Below are 20,242 nucleotides of genomic sequence, written 5' to 3'. Positions count from 1 at the left end.
GAGATGCAGCCCCACCCTAACTTTCAGGGGCTTTGGTCCTGACAGGAGGAGGCAGAGGATGGCATCCTAGCAAACATGTGCTGGGGGTGCCGGGTGCTGGGCAGGGAGGGTACCCTGGTACAGGCTTGGAGGGCCGGGTGCTGGGCAGGGAAGGCACCCTTCTGTGGTCTGGAAGGGCCAGGTGCTGGGGAGGGAGAGGTGGGTGCTGGGGAGGGAGAGGCGGGTGCTGGGCAGGGAGGGCACGCTGGCTCAGGCCCAGCCACAGGTCCTGGATGACCCTTCTGCTTTCTTCCAGCTGGAGCCCCGGACGCCACTTCCACGAGGGACGGTAAGGAGCGCTTTCTCTGTTGAGACTGGTGGGTGGTCAGGACATGAGGGGGTATGTGCTGTCTCTTGTTTGGGGAACAACACGTGGTCCTTTGGAGTCCTGGAGCTGAGCATGTGGCTCACCATCGGCCTCTGCTGCAGAAAACGGGTGCAGGCCACCCCAATACCTCCGTCTCAGTGCGGGACACCCCAGTACCTCCGTCTCAGTGCGGGACACCCCAGTACCTCCGTCTCAGTGCGGGACACCCCACTACCTCCGTCTCAGTGCGGGACACCCCAGTACCTCCGTCTCAGTGCGGGACACCCCACTACCTCCGTCTCAGTGCGGGACACCCCACTACCTCCGTCTCAGTGCGGGACACCCCAGTACCTCCGTCTCAGTGCGGGACACCCCAGTACCTCCGTCTCAGTGCGGGACACCCCCCTAACTCCGTCTCAGTGCGGGACACCCCCCTAACTCCGTCTCAGTGCGGGACACCCCACTACCTCCGTCTCAGTGCGGGACACCCCACTACCTCCGTCTCAGTGCGGGACACCCCACTACCTCCGTCTCAGTGCGGGACACCCCACTACCTCCGTCTCAGTGCGGGACACCCCACTACCTCCGTCTCAGTGCGGGACACCCCACTACCTCCGTCTCAGTGCGGGACACCCCCCTAACTCCGTCTCAGTGCGGGACACCCCCCTAACTCCGTCTCAGTGCGGGACACCCCCCTAACTCCGTCTCAGTGCGGGACACCCCCCTAACTCCGTCTCAGTGCGGGACACCCCACTACCTCCGTCTCAGTGCGGGACACCCCACTACCTCCGTCTCAGTGCGGGACACCCCACTACCTCCGTCTCAGTGCGGGACACCCCACTACCTCCGTCTCAGTGCGGGACACCCCACTACCTCCGTCTCAGTGCGGGACACCCCACTACCTCCGTCTCAGTGCGGGACACCCCACTACCTCCGTCTCAGTGCGGGACACCCCACTAACTCCGTCTCAGTGCGGGACACCCCACTAACTCCGTCTCAGTGCGGGACACCCCACTAACTCCGTCTCAGTGCGGGACACCCCACTAACTCCGTCTCAGCCGCTGGCCTCACGAAGGAGCCACTCTCATCCCTCAACTTTCCCAATTGTGTCTGCCACTCATTGCCCTCCTCAGGGTCAAAATCCTTGGGGCCAAAATCCACATCTTGTTTCTTTGCCTTCCCTCTCCCAAAGTGCCAGACACAAGAATGGATATCTCTAGGGTGGTGGCTGACTGGGTGGGTGAATCAATGGAGAGGTGGATGGATGGATGCGTGGATGGACAGGTGGATGAGTGGATAGGTAGGTAGATGGGGAGGTGGATGGATGGGTAGATGGTGGACAGGTGAGTGAGTAGATAAGATGGGCAGATGGATGGTGGACAGGTGGGTGAGTGAATGGGTGGATGGGTACATGGTGGACAGGTGGGTGAGCACATAGGTGGGTGGGTAGATGGTGGACAGGTGGGTGAGTGGATAGGCAGGTAGATGGGGAGGTGGATGGATGGGTGGATGATAGGTGGGTGAGTGGATAGGTGGTGGACAGGTGGGTGAGTGGATAGATGGGTGGATGGATGGTAGACAGGTAGATGAGTGGATGAATGGGTGGATGGATGGTGGACAAGTGGGTGAGTGGATAAGATGGCGGACAGGCGGGTGAATGGATAGGTGGGTGGATGGATGGTGGACAGGGGGGTGAGTGGATAGGTGGGTGGATGGATGGTGGACAGATGGGTGAGTGGATAGGTGAGTGGGTAGATGGTGTACAGGTGAGTGAGTGGATGGGTAGGTAGATGGGGAGGTGGATGGATGGGTGGATGATGGACAGGTAGGTGAGTGGATGGATAGTGCATAGGTGGGTGAGTGGATGGGTGGATGGATGGTGAACAGGTAGATGAGTGGATGAATGGGTGGATGGATGGTGGACAAGTAGATAAGTGGATGAATGGGTGGATGGATGATGGACAGGTGGGTGAGTGGATGAATGGGTGGATGGATGGTGGACAGGTGGGTGAGTGGATATAGGTGGGTGGATAAGATGGTGGACAGGTGGGTGAGTGGATAGGTGGGTGGATGGATGGTGGACAGGTGGGTGAGTGGATGGGTAGGTAGATGGGGAGGTGGATGGATGGGTGCATGATGGACAGGTGAGTGAGTGGATGGATGGTGCACAGGTGGGTGAGTGGATGGGTGGATGGATGGTGGACAGGTAGATGAATGGATGAATGGGTGGATGGTGGACAGGTGAGTGAGTGGATGGGTGGGTGGATGGATGGTGCAAAGCTGGGTGAATATTTTTGTTTTCCTAAGTGTTGCGTCCAGCTGCTGTTGGTACCTCCTTGAGTACAGGTCATGACTCCTTAATTGGCTCAGGAGTGAAGCCTGATGTGGAGCAGTGTTGGGCTCTGCAACAGCTGGTCTCCTCACAGGGTTCAGCCCAGTCTGCTCTCACTCATTTGCCAATTCATTCATTCATTCATTCAGCCAGTCAATAGTCACGGCCCCTCCTGTGTGCCAGGTGGCCATGGATATTGCCCTGGGTAGCACACAGCCAGGCCCTGTGGAGCGGACAGTGGGGACAGCAATGTGGACGCAGTGCAGGTGGATGGCAGCTGGGTCAGGAGGGGCTCAGGGCTGTGGGGAAAGGTACAGAATCAGGGGAATCGGACTGGGGTGCAGACCTGGGGGCTGGGATTTCTAGGGTGGAGGTCACCTCTGAGGGAGACAGAGCAAGGGCTCAGGGACATGAGAAGGTCGGAGGTCGCCACGCTGAGGTCAGGGGCCCTAAATTGGAGCCACAGCAAGGAGAGGGCAGGTCAGGGCACGTGGTCAGTGAGGGCCACGGCTTCTGTGCACGGCTGGGTCTGGGGGCCTGAGCAGAGGTGACCACGATCCAGCGCCACAGCAGGCAGGACTCCCCGCCCTTGCTCCTGCCCCCCAGCCCAGGGCAGCTCCAGGGTTGGCGGCACAGCGCCCTGCTTGCCAGCTTGCAGCGCAGCCCCTCACACAGCCCAGAGGAGGACACAGATGGAGGAGGGGCAAGCGGAGGGACCCCTGCCGACAGGCCCCACATCTCCCACCTGCAGGACAACGAAGTGGCTGCCTTGCAGCCCCCTGTGGTGCAGCTGCACGACAGCAACCCCTACCCCCGGCGGGAGTTCCCCCACCCCACTGCAAGACCCTGGCGGGCAGACGACATCCTGGCCAGCCCCCCTCGCCTGCCCGAGCCCCAGCCCTACCCTGGAGCCCCGCACCACAGCTCCTACGTGCACCTGCGTCCGGCGCTCCCCACGAGCCCACCCGCCCACACCCACCGCGACTTCCAGCCCGTGGTGAGTGCCCCCCATAGTGGGCTTGGCTCCATCTAGCCCCTCGGCTCTCGGGGCAGCAGAAGAGGACCCAGCCCCTGCAGAGCTGCTGGGGGTCCCAGGCTTCGGCCATGGGTGGCTGGTGGCTCAGCCTGGGACTTGCCCTCTGGTGGCCAAGCAGCGGTCATGAAAGTCCAGCCCCTATCACGTCCTTGAGGAACCGGCGTGCCTCCGCCTACAGAGGCAGCTGGGGGCACCCATGTGGCCGGGGCTGCTCTGGCCCGGCAGGGTATGGGGGCTGCTGCCTGGGCCCCTCAGTGTGTCGCTGGGCATTTCCCACTCAGCCCGCCTTGGCCGTGCCTGTCCATACAGGTGCAGGGCCACGGTGGGGCACCCAGGGCCTGGGTGCAGGGTGCAGCAGGGGACACAGCCCGTGATGTGCCCCTCTCCCCACAGCTCCACCTGGTTGCGCTCAACAGCCCGCTGCCAGGCGGCATGCGAGGCATCCGCGGGGCCGACTTCCAGTGCTTCCAGCAGGCACGGGCCGTGGGGCTGGTGGGCACCTTCCGTGCCTTCCTGTCCTCACGACTGCAGGACCTGTACAGCATCGTGCGCCGTGCCGACCGCGCAGCCGTGCCCATCGTCAACCTCAAGGTGGGTCAGTCCAGTCCTGAGGGCATGGGCTCCTCGGCCCCCACTTGACCTCTGGGGGAACTCCCAGCGGGGGGCTCCCCTCGAGGACCTCTGGAGGCCGCCATGGTGGACACTGCCACCCAGGCTGGTGACTTCAGGGCAGGCTCCGGGTGGGTCACATCCCACGAGGCTCAGGCCAGGGCCTCTGCATCCCTGGGCGCTGCCGCCTCCCCCAGGGCATCCCATGAGGCCCCCCATGTGGTCCCCTGACCCCCACTCCCCCAGCAGTGCCTCTCAGAGGCTCCCATGCTGCTGGCCCGAGTGTCCACACAGGTGACGGGCCTCACAAGCCTGGAATCAGGAACCGTCCCTTGGGCCTCCAGTGCCCCCCGGCCTGGTGGCCCCTCTGCCACAGCACCCCCCTCCATGTTGCTTTATTCTGTGGCTCCTTTTCGTGCACTGGGCTGTTTCTGGGTGCCCTGGGGAGGACCACATTCCCAGAAGCAACAGCAGAGGAGTCACAGACCCAGGGTCCAGGACTGGGAGCAGGCAGCTGCAGCCCGGCGCTCCCCACCCTCTTACAGCCTGGCGTGAAGGGACAGGGTCCCCTGCCTTAGCCGAGGCCTCTTGGAGTCTGCAGAGGCTGCCTGGCCAGGCCTGGCTTCCCTGCGCTCGTTCACCGGTGGGCTGTGCCCAGGGCTGCAGAAGCCCCTCCGCCCACACACACGGTTTCTCCTCCAGGATGAGCTGCTGTTTCCCAGCTGGGAGGCTTTGTTCGCAGGCTCTGAGGGTCCGCTGAAGCCCGGGGCACGCATCTTCTCCTTTGACGGCAAGGACGTCCTGAGGCACCCCACCTGGTAGGTTCCCAGTGCCGTGTGAGCAGCTCTGAGAGCCCCAGCCAGGGAAGGTGGATGGGCAGGTTGGCAGGCAGGAGGACGGATGGATGGGCAGGCGTGTGCCCAGTGCTCCTAAGAGCAGTTCCCCCTGAGTTTGGGGACAGATCTTACACATGCTCATTACTTAAAAATTATAAAATCCAAAAGAGCATTGAGAAAAATGAAAACTGCTCTGATAAGTAATCATTAGCATGTGTTTGAGAGGAATGTAGTTCTAAGAACGCCTTTAAGCGCCCCCGGCCCTCTGCCCATGGCAGATAGACTCCACGTCTCCCAGGATGTCACCAAACCCGTGGTCAGCCATGTAGGCATCGCAGTGAGTTTATTCACCGAGAATAAACTCCTCAGAGGACAACACGGAGTCCGAGCATGTGTGCCCTTAAAATGTTGACAGAAATTTCCAGGGTGTCCAGAAGAACGCTTCATCCCAAATGTCGCTGTGCCCTCCCCACATGAGCGCCCCGATTCTTCCAACACTCATGCTTTTAGGAGTGTTTTGGGGTGCCACACAGCGTATCCCCAGCAGTGCCTGGCCATCTGCTGTAACGGAGATGCACCTGCCAAGGGTCTCTGACAAGAGCGCTGTGGGCGGGACTGGGCCGGGCCACAGGGCAGGCCGGAAGCCAGGAGCCCAGGAGGTAGAGCTGCTTCCTAGGGAGGCAGCCACAGGAAGCCTTTGCTTAGCAGGCATGAGGGCCGGGTCCACCCAGCCAGGCCAAGCCCTGGGCCCTCTCCCCTCTGCTGTGGGTGTCTGGCAGAAGCAGCATGGGGTGCAGTCTGGGAGATGCAGCTCCCTCCACGGGCAGCCAGCAGGGAGGCCACGTGGCCCTCCAGGTTGTGGGAGCCTCTGCAGCCCCGTTACCCCTAGGGCCAGCCTCCTGCCTCCACCTTTCCTGCCTGGGGGGTGGCCTCTGCCCTAAGCGGAGCAGGTCTGGGTGTGACTGACGGCCCGGCGCGTCTTACAGGCCCCAGAAGAGCGTGTGGCATGGCTCAGACCCCAGCGGGCGCAGGCTGACTGAGAGCTACTGCGAGACGTGGCGGACAGAGTCTCCCTCGGTCACAGGTCAGGCCTCCTCCCTGCTGGGGGGCAGGCTCCTAGGGCAGAATGCCGCAAGCTGCCACCACGCCTATATCGTCCTCTGCATCGAGAACAGCTTCATGACTGCCTCCAAGTAGCCGCCGCCTGGATGCAGATGGCCGGAGAGGACGGGCGGCTCGGAGGAAGCACCCACTGTGGGCAGGGAGCGGCCGGCCAGCCCCCGGCCCCAGGACCTGGCGGCCATACTTTCCTGTATAGTTCACGTGTCATGTAATCCTCAAGAAATAAAAGGAAGCCAAAGAGTGTATTTTTTTAAAAGTTTAAAATGGAAGCCTGCTGCTGACGTTCATCTGCCCCAGCTCTCCCGAGCTGTGAGCCCAGCTGGCGCGGCCTGGGTCACACAGCCTGGGTCAGGCAGGCTGCAGTATCATGCCCTGTGCAGCCTCTTGGCCTGAATCAGACCACGGCTTGATTTCTCCAGGATTTCCTCCTCTGGGAAGCTGTGCTCACCCCGGCAGGCGCCGACTTCATCTCCCACCTCGCACCTCCGTTCTGTGCCCAAAACCCAGACCTGGTAGCAGACGGGCCCCGTGAGGCAATGGGAGCTGAGGCCACACTCAGCACAGGGCCACCTGGGCTCTCCTCCGGGGTGTGCTTGCCCTGCGGTTGATGGGAGGGAGGCTCAGGTCCCTGGGGCTGGGGCAGCCCCTTCTGCTCAGCTCTGGGCTGTTCACAGCAACCCCAGGCGGGAGCAGGTTTCCAAGCTCAGAGGCCCACTGTGAACCCCGGCTCTGGCCTGTCCTCCAACATCACGCACAGGAGCCTGGGGCTGGCCTCCCAAATGAGCCATGAGATAATCCAAAGCAGACAGCTCCACGCTGGCCAAGTCCAAGCTGGGAGATACGAGGGACCTGTGAGTTGGGGTCTGGCAGCCTCCCATCCAGGGCCCCCATCTCATGCCCCCGGCTGGGACTTGGCTCAGCCAGCACTTGTCCAGCTGAGTGCCAGGATGGAACAAGGCCACGTCGAAGAGGCTGAGGCTGGCACAGGACATGCGGCAGGCAGCGCACAGGGCAGTGGGGAAGGGCTGCCATCTGTGCACTGCCCATGGACAGGCTGGCTCCAGATGCAGGGCAGTCATCGGCTGTCTCCTAGGAAACCCACATCCTTGCCCTCCTTGGGACTGAAGGGGACACCCGGGGTGCACACAGGCTGCCCTGCAGGCGAACAAAGCAGCCACGAGGTGCGACGAGGTCCTCTGTCGCAGCCACCCCTGAGATCTGGCAGCATCGACACCAGTCATTCGTTGTGTGGAGGGACAAGTGGACTCAGGGCAGTGCCAGGCTGACCACAGCACGCCAGCACATACCTGCCTCGGGACTGTGACGAAACCGGTGGGGCTGGTTCTATAACTGTGTGTGATGTGAAGCCAATTCAGACAAGTAAATAAAAGTGACCTTTTACACTGACTCTTGGTTTGCAAGAGCCTTCACTGTCACAGGAAGGACACAATTCTCCAAAAGGAGTCCTCAGGAGTCTTTTATCCCTGGACTGCCCCACTGGCAGAACCCAAGTGTGCACATGGAGTTACATGGGGGTGTGCATGCATGGGCATACACAAGTGTGCAGTCATACACAGGTGTGCAGTGATACACAGGTGTGCAGTCATACACAGGTGTGCAGTGATACACAGGTGTGCAGTGATACACAGGTGTGCAGTCATACACAGGTGTGCCTGGGCATACACAGGTGTGCAGTGATACACAGGTGTGCAGTCATACACAGGTGTGCAGTCATACACAGGTGTGCATGGGCATCCATAGTGTACACAGGCATGCACAGGTGTGTGGACACGCACCAACACTCTCAAGTCTCCTCACAGCAGCACCTGGCTTGCTCCCGGGAGCACTACATCCTGACAGCCATCCCTGTCCTGGTGGCCAGGTGAGTGCAGGACTCAGAGGCAGGTAGGCGGTGGGTGCAGTGAGCAGGATGCGGAGGGAGCAAGCCCTTGGGTGGGGGAGGCACTGGGGGGAGGGTTCTGATGACAGCGTGGGCCTCCCCAGTGACGCTCTGGCCCATGGCACAGGCCCAGCCCACCTCCACCCATCACATCCTGCTAGATCTACGAGCCCAGGAAATGGCTGGTGCAGACCCTTCCCAGCAGGGTCCCCAGGGTGGCCGTGACAGGGCCCCTGGATGCGCCCAGGACCACGGCCCTGTCTGACCAGCACCATCCGCTGACTCGGGCCATCTTCCACGTGCAGCCTCTGCTTCAACCCGGGGTACCCCAAGATGCCTGCTCCCCTGAGCCACCTCGGGAGACCCCAGGGTCCAGCAGCTCCAGCGGCCCCTCCCCAGCCAGAGATTCTGTCCTCAGCTCTCCGTGCGGAGCTGGTGAGCAGCCAGCCATTCACCCAGGGCCGCTGAGATGTGGCAGAGGCCCTGCAGGATACGGCCATTGACTAGGGTTGTAGGGGGGCTCAGCCCATGGGCAGCAAGGCCCTGAGTGGGCTGGTAGGGGGAGAAGGCTGGGATGCCTCTTCTGGCTTCCTCACTGACTGCCGACCCTCAACCCCCAGGCCAGGCCGGCCCAGAATCAGAAGCCCTGTGCACACTCACGTAACAAGTGTGTTTGATGTATGTGGGAAGAGCGTTCGCATCACATCAGATGGTCCGGCACCTGTGGGCAAGGCACTAGCGCTCCTTATACCCCGAGGCCGCTGGGACATACTTCCCCAGCGCCCCCCACGAAGGCAGCTCCCCCACAGCTCCCCAGCCCAGGCAAGCCCCGCACACACCAAGGCCAGCACGTCTGCAGTGATCGGGACCAGTCCTCTCTGGGCTGGCATGAGCGTGGGAGCAGCTGAGGACCTGCAGGTCAGGATGGACACACTTCAGAAGGACAGAGAGGACCATGGAGGGCTGCCCTTAGGGTGGGAGAGAGGAACCAGTTCCGAGGACCAGAGCCGCTGACCCCCTCTGATGAGGGTGCATCTGCCGCCAACCTGAGATGGTTTTTCCACAGAGACAGAGAAGCCACGTGCAGTTCTTCGTTCTATGTCAGTTTAAAAAAAAAAAAAAAAAAAAAGGGCCAGGCACGGTGGCTCATGCCTGTAATCCCAGCACTTTGGGAGGTCGAGGCGGGCGGATCACGAGGTCAGGAGATCGAGACCATCCTGGCTAACACGGTGAAACCCTGCCTCTACTAAAAATACAAAAAAAAATTAGCCAGGCGTGGCAGTGGGCACCTGTAGTCCCAGCTACACGGGAGGCTGAAGCCGGAGAATGGCGTGAACCCGGGAGGTGGAGCTTGCAGTGAGCCAAGATCGCGCCACTGTACTCCAGCCTGGGCAACAGAGCGAGACTCTGTCTCAAAAGAGAAAAAAAAAAAAATAAAAGCAGAGCATCTTCCAAAACGCAAGAGCACCGAGGATGACCAGCAATGTCACAGCTCAGCTATGCCCAGGGGCCTAGGCTCCCACCCTGCCCTAGAGGGCTCAGAACTCCTGTGTGGCCAGTGTCCCCTGAGCTGGTATCTAAGGCCACTTCACCAGCCCAGAGGGGCACAGAGGATTTGTCTCAAGCCCCGCAAGGGGCATGAGCCAGTGAGGCCGGGTGGACACAGGAGCCCACCACCCACCACTTCCAGCAACCAAAGCCCGCGGGGCACAGCGCAGGGACAGCATGGCCAGGCAGCTGCCCTGAGTGTCGCCAGCAGGCTGTGGCCACCGCTAGAGTGCAGCACAGGGTGGGGGGAATCCCAGGGGACCTGCCAGCAGGATAAGCAGAGGCCCCTGTGGCTAAGGCAAGTGACCTTCGAGGCAGGGGTCACAGGGACGTACCGAGGGTCACCTGCAAAGTTACCACAGGGGCCCCCAAGAGTCACTGGTTCACATTCTGAACACTGTCACTTGGATGACGCTGCAAACCCAGCCTGCTGACACCAGGATGGACAGCCGGCTGGGGACAGGTCTCATCTGCAGTGTCAGGGCCTAAGGCTTGGGCGGAGCACGGAGTGCAGGCAGAAGGGGCTGTCACTGGGCTCAGGAATCCAGCTGCCTGCAGGGCCGGGGCTGGGGCTGGGTCGCTCTGTCTCTGCTCCAGGGAGGCTGGCCCCAAAGTCCCCAGGCCATCTTCTGGGGAGAGTGGCAGGCTCTGGGCTGGCTGCAGGCCTCCAAGGCCCTTGTCCTGCACACTCAGCACCTGTGCTGCCTTCTCCTCCACGGGACTCCTCAGGTCCTGGGCCGGGGGCAGCGGCTGGTGGTGGCCCCGCTGGCAGTGCCGCAGGCCATCCAGCATGGCCCCCAAGAAGTAGATGATGGACAGGATCAGGAAGTACACACAGTATAACTGGAACTGGAAAGAGAGGCAAGTGAGGCAGGTGAGGTGGGTGGGGAGGGCCTGGCTGGGATGATGGCACCCTACACACCAATGTCTGCTCCCAGGCTCACCCTCCTCCAGCTCAGAGGCTGACCCTGAACATGGCACAGCAGCCAGAGGCCAGCCCCAGGAGCAGGTGCCACAGTGCTCACCACAGCCCCCCTTCCCGCCACGGCCTGGCACAGGCCTTAAGAGGGGCTCCCACCATTTCCCAAGAACCCCTCAGAACCTGGCAGGGGGCCTGGCTCTGCATGGCCTGCAGTGTCTGCTCCTGAGGCCCCTGCTTGGTGGTGCTTGCTGCCCATCCATGGTGCTGAGACAACAAGAGAACGCCCATGAGGGCCAGAATGTCCTGCCTGGCAGATCAGGGTGAGGACAGCCACAGCGGGTGACCGGGAGCTACTCCCCAGGGCTTCACGCCCAGAGCGACCCCTCAGCAGCCTGCACACGAAGCCCGTCTCCACCTCAGCAGTGGAAGCTGTGCTACGATGATCAGAAGGAGCGACACCAGCAGTGGCCACATCTCTCCTGATTCTCACAGCTGCCAGGGGCAGGAGGGACTGGAGATGTCCCTGGGACACCAGGGAGGGACCTGATCATTCCCGGAGGTGCAGAGGGTTCAGGAGGCTGCAGTGCTTTCAGGACATCTGTGGGCAGAGCCCAGTGAGTCCCGCCCAAGACCCGAGGCCCCCGCTCCCCACCCGCAGGCCAGAATCCCTGCAGCCCGTCGGCACCGGCACCCTTCCAGGAAAACTGCTTTTAAAGCAAACTCAGGAAGATGGGGCTGGCACACTTCTCCCTGTTCTTCTCCTACCCAAGACACTGAGATAAACACCTGGGAAGACTCTGAAAGCGGGAGCGAGGCGGGCAGACCGGCCGGGCCCGTGGGGTCTGGGGAGCCACGCAGAGCTCCCTGGGTGGGGCCTTTTCTTTTCGCCTCAGATATTTTGAAACTGAAGAAGGCAGCAGGCTGGAAACGCCAACAGATGCAGAAAAAAGAGCCCATGAAAGCAGCTCTCTCTGGCCTAAGACCCAGGGAAGGGGCAGCCCAACATGAGGAAAGACCTTTTGACAGGAATCGCCCTGCTCCCCGCAGACACCAGACCTCGGCTCCACCCACCACGTCAGCAAGGACCCCTCACCCTCCCCAGCCTGTAACAAGGACCCCCAAGTCCCCTGCAGGGTAGTGTCAGACACCACCAGTGGGCACTACAGCTTTCACTCCCACTGGCTGGTAAAGACGCCCACCCTCACCCACATGAGTCAGCGGAGACCACAGGAAAGCCTAGACTGTCACCCTGAAGCCGCATGGGGTCAGCGAAGACCATGTGGGGAGCGTGGCCTCTTATCCTCGCCCAGTAGTAATGGGGTGCCCATCCCCCTCTCCATGCTGGGAGGTATCAGAGGGGGTCAAGCAGGGAGTCCAGACTTTCACCCAACCCGGGAATAATGAGAATGTCCCAACCCTAGGGGCATCAAGGGGACCACAAGGGGAGCTGGATTCCCATCCTTGCCTGGCAACAAGAAGGAGCCCCCACCCAGCCACCCACCCTCACTCAGGTGTCACGAAGGCTGAGTGGGAGCCTGGACTTCCACCCCTCCTCCCTGTAGCGAGGTGCACACCCCACTCGACCTGCTGGAGCTGCGTCAGCCACGACAGGATGCTGAAATTACATCATACCCAAAATGCTTGCATCTCACTAAAAAGTCCCTTGGCACACTAAGCCACAGAGATCTCAACCTGAAAAACAATTAATAGACACCAACACTAAGACAACAGGAATGGTAGAATTCGCTAAGATCTTAAAGCAGCCACCATAAAAATGCTTCGGTGAACAATAAGAAACATGCTGGAAACAAATGAAAAAACACAGTCTCAGCAAAGAAATGGGAGAAATAAAAAAAAATTAGAACTGAAAAGTACAATAACCAAAATTTTAAAACTTAATGAATCATCTCAACAAAATAGAAGAGGCAGAGAAATGATCAATGAACTGGAGGTAGAACAATATAAATTATCCAACCTGAACAAAAGAAAAAATGGACTGAAAAAAAAATGAACGAAGTTTCATTCCTTGTGGGGTTTCATAACATGAACCTAACATTTGTGACACGGGGGTTCTAGAAAAAGAGGAGAAAAGGAGTGGGGTTCAAAGAGCACCTTAGGAAATAATGGCTGAAAACTTCCCAAATTTGGTGAGACATACACTGCAGATTCATGAAGCTGAGCAAACCCCAAACAGAAAACCCAAACAAAATCACACCAACACATACCATATTCAAACTTCTATAAGCTAACGATAAAAATAAATAAAAAAATCTTGGTAGTGGCCAGAGAAAAATGACCCTTCATGGACAAGCAATTTGAATAACACTAATTTCTCATCAAAAATCCTGAAAGCTATGAGGAAGGGGCACCACATTTCTCACAGGCTAAAAAAAAGAACAGTCTACCCAACATCCTATATCCAGTGAAAACATTCTTCAAGAATAAAAGAGCAATCAAGACACTGTCAGATGAAGAAAAACTAAGAGAAGAAATTCATAACCAGCAGATCTATCTAAAATAATGGCCAAAAAAAACCCCACAAAAAACAAGTTCTCTAAACAGAAAGGAAATTACTAAAGAAGGAAAGAATCTTGAAATAACAGGAAAGAGGAAATACCATAGTAGGCAACATTATGGGTAAATAAAACAGACTTTCCTTCTTGAGTTTTCTAAAATATGTTTGATGATTAATGCAAAAATTACAATATTTTCTTATGTAGCACTAAAGGTATGTAGAGAAAATATTTAAGATAATTGTACTGTAAGCGGGAGATGATAAAGTGACATAAAGGCAGGCAAAGTTTCTATACTTCACTCAAACTAGTAATGTAATACATAAAGCAACCAAAAAAGCTATACTAAGTACATTCAAAAACACAATAGATAAACCAAACAAAATTCGAAAGGATGTACAAGTAACCCACTGGAAGCTGAAAAAATGTAAACAGAAACTAAAAACAGAGAATAAATAAAAAATTAAAAACGAAATGGCAGACTTAAGCCCTAATATACAAATTATCACATTAAATATAAATGGTCTAAATACACCAACTGTAAGACAGAGATTAGCAAAGTAGATTTTAAAACATGACTCAACCACGTGCTGTCTATAAGAAGCTCACTTCAAATATACCAAGATAGGAAGGCTGAAAGTAAAACGATGGAAAAAGATGTATCATGCAAACATTAACCAAAGGAAAGCAGGGGTGGCTATATTAATGTCAGGTAAAGTAAACTTCCGAGCAAAAAAAAAAAAGACCAGAGACAGAGAAGGACATAATATAATCCACTATTACACAATTGACAAGAAGGTCAGTCCACTAAGACAAATTTCAATCCCAAACGCGTATGCAACAAACAAAAGAGATACCAATATGTGAAGCAAAAACATGACAGAACTGAAAGGAGAAATAGATCCACAATTATACTTAGGAGACTTCAATACCCCCTCTCAATAATAATAAAACTAGACAGAAAATCCACAAGAACTGAGAGGAAATCAATACCATCAGCCAACAGGATCCGATCAGCATTTACAGAACACTCCACCCGAAAGCAGAATATACATCCTTTCCAAGTGTCCACAGTATATCAAAACGGATAATATTCTGGGTCATAAGACAAATCTTAACAAATTTATAAGGACTGAAATAATTATAGAATGTGTTTTCTGATCACAATATAATCAAAAAAGAAATTAATAACATAACAGGAAAATCTCAAAACACTTGGAAATTAAACAACAAAAGCTGAGATAATGATGCATCAAAAACACACTGAACTGAATGAAAATTAAAACATAGCCTATTAAGATTTGTGGGATGCAACTAAAGCAGTACTGAGTGGGGAAATTTATAGCATTAGATGCATAAATTAGAAAAGAGGAAAGTCTCAAATCAATAGCTCACCTCCAGAACCTACGAAAAGAACAGCAAAATAAATCTAAAGTAAGCAGAAATAAGGAATTAATAAAGTTCCAGCCAGTGCACTAAGAAAAAGAAATAAAAGATATACAGATCAGAAAGGAAGAAATTTTTGCAGATGACATAATTATCTACATAGAAAATCTCAAGGAATTTAAAAAACGAAGACCAAAAAACAGAAAAGCCTCCTAGAACTAATAAGTAAGCTCAGCAAAATTGCAGTATACAAGATAAACACACAAATATCAACTATATTTCTATACACTAGCAATGAACACGTATACACTATTGGGTTCACTATTGTGAACCCATCCCCCAATTCATATGTTGAAGTCCTAACCCGCAATGTCACTGCATTTGAAGATAGGGCCTTTCAAAAGGTAATTACAGTTAAATGAGGTCATAAGGATGGCGTCTTACTCCAACCTGACTGGGTGTCCTTATAAGAAGACAGACACTAGCCAGGCACGGTGGCTCACGCCTGTAATCCCAGCACTTTGGGAGGCCGAGGCGGGCAGATCACATGAGATCTGGAGTGTGAGACCAGCCTGGCCAACATGGAGAAACCCCAGTCTCCACTAAAAACACAAAGTTAGCCAGGCATGGTGGCACATGCCTGTAATCCCAGCTACTCGGGAGGCTGAGGAAGAATTGCTTGAACCCAGGAGGAGGAGGCTACGATCAGCCAAGATCACACCATTGCACCCTAGCCTGGGCAACAAGAGGGAAACTCCATCTCAAAAAAAAAAAAAAAACCCAGGGAGGACCACACACATTAAAAAAGACCATATGAAGACAAAGGGAGAAAATGCCATCTGGAAGCCAAGAAGAGAGGCATCAGGAGAAACCAACCGGCCAACACCTTAATCTCAGACTTCCGGCCTCCAGAGCTGTGAGAGAACACATTTCTGCTATTTGTCGGCCAGTTTGTGATATTTGGCTATGGCAGCCCAAACAGACTAATGCAGATAACAAATTTCAAGATACGGTTTGATTTACTTTAAAAAAAGCATAAACTAAAACATGCACAGTACTCATATGCTGAAAACTACAAAATGCTGAAAGAAATCAAAGATCTAAATAATTGGAAAGATATGCCATGTTCATGGATTGGAAAACAACACAATCAACATGTCAGTTCTCCCAAAATTGATATACTGGCTTAATTGCAATTCCTAACAAAATCTGAGCAAGAATTTTTGTAGATATAGATAAGATTACTCTAAAATGTATATGGAAAGGCAAAGAAACTATAATAGTCAAAACAATTTTGAATAAAAAGAAGTTGGAGGAATCAGTCCATCCAATTTCAAAACTTGCTAGAAAGCTTCATAACCAAGATGGTGAGATATTGGTACAACGGGAAACACATAGGTCAATGGAACAGGATAAAGAGCCCAGAAGCAGGCTCACATAAATAGGCCCAACTTTTGACAAAGGTACAAAAGTAATTCAATGGGGAGAGCTAAGTCTTTTCAACAAATGATGCTGGAATAAAAGGATACACAGGCCAAAAAAAGTGACCTCAACCTAAACTTCACATCTTATACAAAAATTAACTCAAAGCTGATCAGAGACTTAAATGTAAAAACACAAAACTTTAAAAAAGAAATTTAAGGAAAATCTTCTGAATTTAGGGCTAGGCAAAGAGTTTCCATAAAAGGAAAAACTGTTAAATCAGACCTCATGGGAGTTAAAAAATACTTGTTCTGTAAAAGACCATGTTAAGTAGATGAAACAACAAGCTACAGAGTTGAAAAAAACTGCAAACTGTATATATCCAACAAAGGACTAAAATCTGGAGTACACAAACAATGCTTAAAACTCAAGAGTATAAAAATGAACAATCCAATGAGAAAATGGGCAGAAGATGTGAAGATCTTGCAAATGGAAAATAAGGACATAAAAAGATGTTCAACATCATTATCCACCAGGGAAATGCAAATTAAAACAACGTTATCCCCCAGGGAAATGCACATTAAAACCACAATCAAATATCACTACACCTATCACAATGGCCAAAATAAAAACAGGTAGCAACACGACATACTGAAGACACTGTGACTGATCTCTCAAAGTCTGGTGGTGATACAAAAAGGTACAATTGCTATGGAAAGTGGGTTGCTTCTTCATAAACAGGCAACTACCTGGTGACCCACCATTTGCACTTCTGGGCGTGTATCCCAGGGAAAGGAAAACCTATATTCACACAAAAACCTGTAAAAGAATGTCTGTAGCAGCTTTATTTGTAATACCCCACACTGGAAACACGTCTTTCATAGTGAATAGTTAAATAAAGTGTGCTGTATCCACACCCTGAACACCACTCAGCAGCAAGAAGGAATCAGCTAGAGCCACAATAACAACCTGGATGAATGTTCAGAGAACAATGTTGAGTGAACAGCGCCAATCCCTAAACGATACCCAATGCATAACTGTGTTTATATAACACTCCTGAAATGACAAACTTATACAAGTGGAGAAGAGGGTAGTGGTTGCCAGGGGTTAAAGAGGAGGTGAGGCTTGGGAGCAGGGTGGGCCGTGACTTTAAAGAGCGGCGTGAGGGATCCCTGTGGGAACAGAATGTTCTGGATCCCGACTGTCACCATGCTGGTTGTGATGTGCTGCAGAACTGTAAGATGTGACCACTGCGAAAACTGGGTATGGGGTACATGGATCTCCCTGTATTATTTATTAAACAGCATGTGAATATAAGATTACCCAAATATAAAACTTAATTTAAAAAGCAGGCAAACCCAGGCAAGCTCCAGGCCTGTCTGCCCCGCCGTGCTCCAACACGGCTCCCACCCGTCTCCAGACTCTACCTGCAATCAAGCCTGAACTCCTCCAGCTGTTCTCCCCATGCTGGAGGAGCGAGAGTGGACACTCGGCACCCAGTAACAGGCAGGGGGGCAAGATGAGCTGGCACCACCTCCTCTAGACCCAACAGGATGTCTAGCCATGAGCAAAATGCCCCACTAGTTACTTTTTAACCTGGAAATCAAACCAGCCCGAGAAAAGTCTGTGTGCTTTTTCTCCATGTGACAAGAGGCAGCCACAGGCCGGAACCTGCCTCCACCTCCCCGTACCCATCTCCCCACGGCCTCCACGGCCACACCAGGACAAGGACCAGCTAAGGAAGGGAAAGAGCTTCCTCGTGAGCAGCCCTCTCGGGAAGAACTGTACCACCCCCTGCACCAAGCCCCCATGGGCCCTTAGAAGTCCACTGTGAGGGGTCCCCTCCACAGGGCAGCTGCAGGGGAGCACACGCACAGGGTCCCTAAAGGGCCCTCAGGCATCTGCCCCTCCAGCTGCTGGGGGCTGAACAAGAGGCGGTCACAGAGGGATGTAGGTGGGGGGGGCACAGTAGTCAGGGGCAGTCAGCACCCAGAGGCAGGTCAAAAGCCAGGCCCAGCCTGGCGGGGGCCACGCAGGGCCCTTGGAGTCTCCCTGGGACAGGCCCTCCCTGCCCATACACGCTGGCAGCCACCGCTGTCTGGGGACAGAGGTAACTAGGGGCTCCAAGAATGGGGAGGACTTCCTACGGGGTGCTGGAGCCCCTCCAAGGCCAGCTGGACTACTGCCAGCGCCCCCCCCCGGGGCCATGCATTCAACAGAAGCCTTCTGGGCCCCCTTTCTGCAGACCTGAGACCAGCCCGGCCACCAGGAGGCTGTGTCCACCCAGGCCAGGCCTGGACGCATTCACCCCCAAGCCTCAGAGGGTCACCGCCCTGAACATTCACCCCCGGGCCTCAGAGGGTCACCGCCCTGAGCGTTCACCCCCGGGCCTCAGAGGGTCACCGCCCTGAGCGTTCACCCCCGGGCCTCAGAGGGTCACCACCCCGAGTGTTCACCCCCACCCATCGGAGGGTCACCGCCCTGAGCGTTCACCCCCGGGCCTCAGAGGGTCACCACCCTGAGCGTTCACCCCCGGGCCTCAGAGGGTCACCCACCCTGAGTGTTCACCGCCCACCCATCGGAGGGTCACCGCCCTGAGCGTTCACCCCCGGGCCTCAGAGGGTCACCACCCTGAGCGTTCACCCCCGGGCCTCAGAGGGTCACCCACCCTGAGTGTTCACCCCCACCCATCGGAGGGTCACCGCCCTGAGTGTTCACACCTGGGTCAGGGGCGTTGCACCCGGAGGGCTCTGTGGAATGGGGCCATGTGGCCTGCCAGTGTGGACAGGCCCTAATGACACTCTTGGGCTGAAGGATGCATTTCAATGAGTGAGCAACAGCCACCCTCACCTAACAGGCATTCGCAAGCCGAAGGGGATGCCTGCTGTTGCCCAGGCCTCATCCTGAGCTCCAGAGTCACCGAGGCTGAACAGACGAGGCACCCTCAGAGGATCAGGGCCAGCCCTGACAGTCCTCCTGCCCAGTGAGACCTGGGCCGCAGGTGGACAAAGCCCTTGTCCCACCTGCCAAGCGCATCTGTCTAGCTGCAGGCTGGGGCGGGGCAGTCCTGAGGAGCCCGGGAGGACCTCTCACACCACGCCCACCATGGCTGTATCCAGCTCACTTGGAGACCCGGCCTTGGCTGGGACCCTCAGGAGTTAAATGTGTGTTTTCCAGCTCCTCTTAGAAGCAGCAAAGGCCCGCCAGAGGTGGGGAAGGGGAGGGCACCCACAGAAGCCTGCATGCCAACGCTGCTGAGTGGCTCTGCTCAGCTCTCCTTCCTGAAGAGAACAAAGCTCACGTGGCCTCTAGCCAGGGCTCAAGGACACCCAGTTCCGGCAGCCACAGGCCGAGAACAGAGACAAGGACAGGTCCACCCTGGCGAGCAGAGACTCAGTCGCTTCCACCAAGGCCCAGGGCCTGACAGAGGCTCCCACCCCCAACAACTGAGCCCTGCTGGGGTCTCATTTCCTGCTCTCGCTGGCCTGGTGTGTCCCACCGGAAGCCCCCGGCCCGCACCCTGTGCCACCGGCCCACAGCGGATTCCACATCAGGAGGGCACCAGGAGGCCTTGGCAACGTCCCCACAAGTAGCTTCCCTCCCCGAGGATGCAGGCCTGAAATGGGCTCACCTGCTCGCGGACCGCGAGGCCCAGGCCCCGCGCGTCCGAGACGATGAAGGTGATGATGGTCTTGACAACGGTGGCAAAGAACGTGTTGACCCCGAAGACCAGGGCACAGAGCTCTTTAGACAGAGAAGAAGCGATCTGAAAGCTGAACAGGAAGAGCGGGCAGATCAGGCGCTGCTGGGAGAACGAGAAGCAGCAACAGCGAAAAGCCTGCAGCCCGGCTCCCACCAGCCCATGACTCGCCGGGCAGCCATGAGGTCCCAGGGCACGCATAAGCCCCCACCAGGCCCCCATCTCTCCCACACATGCCCGCCCCTCCCAGGCAGGAGCCAACACCCAGGCCACCCACTCTCGAGGGGCCATTCTGGTATGTGCTGCATCCCCCTGGCTCAGTACAGGGTGAGGGTCCCTTATCCAAAATGCCTGGGGCCAGAGGTTTTGGATTTTGGAATATTCACATATCCATAAGGAGATACCTTGAGGATGGAACCCAAGTCTAAACATGAAATCCATTTATGCCCATATACACGGTATACGTACAGTCAAAATGTGATTTTATATAATACCTAACAGACATTTGCAAGCTAAAGGGGATGCTACTGCCCAGGGCCTCACCCTGAGTTCTGGAGTAATTTTGTGCAT

The 20,242-nt window shown here is 55.4% G+C and overlaps 2 protein-coding genes across 24 annotated transcripts in view; one reads left to right on the top strand and one right to left on the bottom strand.

Annotated features, from left to right (window-relative positions):
- COL18A1 (collagen type XVIII alpha 1 chain) overlaps positions 1-7,688 on the top strand; it is a 105,357-nt gene extending 97,669 nt beyond the window's left edge. For all 8 annotated transcript variants that reach the window (XR_012431871.1, XR_012431870.1, XM_045389421.3 and 5 more), the window contains 5 exons: positions 296-328; positions 3,430-3,675; positions 4,108-4,305; positions 5,026-5,141; positions 6,146-7,688. Coding sequence is in view for 6 of the 8 variants with exons in the window: in XM_045389421.3 (XP_045245356.2) it covers positions 296-328; positions 3,430-3,675; positions 4,108-4,305; positions 5,026-5,141; positions 6,146-6,356 (804 nt within the window). In the remaining 2 variants the exon portion in view is untranslated. The remainder of the gene's footprint in view (positions 1-295; positions 329-3,429; positions 3,676-4,107; positions 4,306-5,025; positions 5,142-6,145) is intronic.
- Positions 7,689-7,742: 54 nt separating this feature from the next.
- Positions 7,743-20,242, bottom strand: part of SLC19A1 (solute carrier family 19 member 1) — a 48,257-nt gene continuing 35,757 nt past the window's right edge. For 13 of the 16 annotated variants that reach the window (XM_015446744.4, XM_065541268.2, XM_065541267.2 and 10 more), the window contains 2 exons: positions 19,604-19,745; positions 7,743-10,578 (listed from right to left, as the gene is read on the bottom strand). In XM_015446744.4, coding sequence (XP_015302230.3) covers positions 10,105-10,578; positions 19,604-19,745 — 616 coding nt within the window. In that variant the 3' untranslated portion in view covers positions 7,743-10,104. Of the gene's footprint in view, positions 10,579-16,799; positions 17,708-19,603; positions 19,746-20,242 lie in introns of those variants that run through there. The other 3 variants (XM_074033877.1, XM_074033874.1, XM_074033875.1) reach the window with 1 other exon arrangement.

The sequence above is a fragment of the Macaca fascicularis genome, chromosome 3, assembly GCF_037993035.2.
Source record: "Macaca fascicularis isolate 582-1 chromosome 3, T2T-MFA8v1.1".
Lineage (NCBI taxonomy): Eukaryota > Metazoa > Chordata > Mammalia > Primates > Cercopithecidae > Macaca > Macaca fascicularis.
This window is presented reverse-complemented; position numbering and strand designations above follow the sequence as displayed.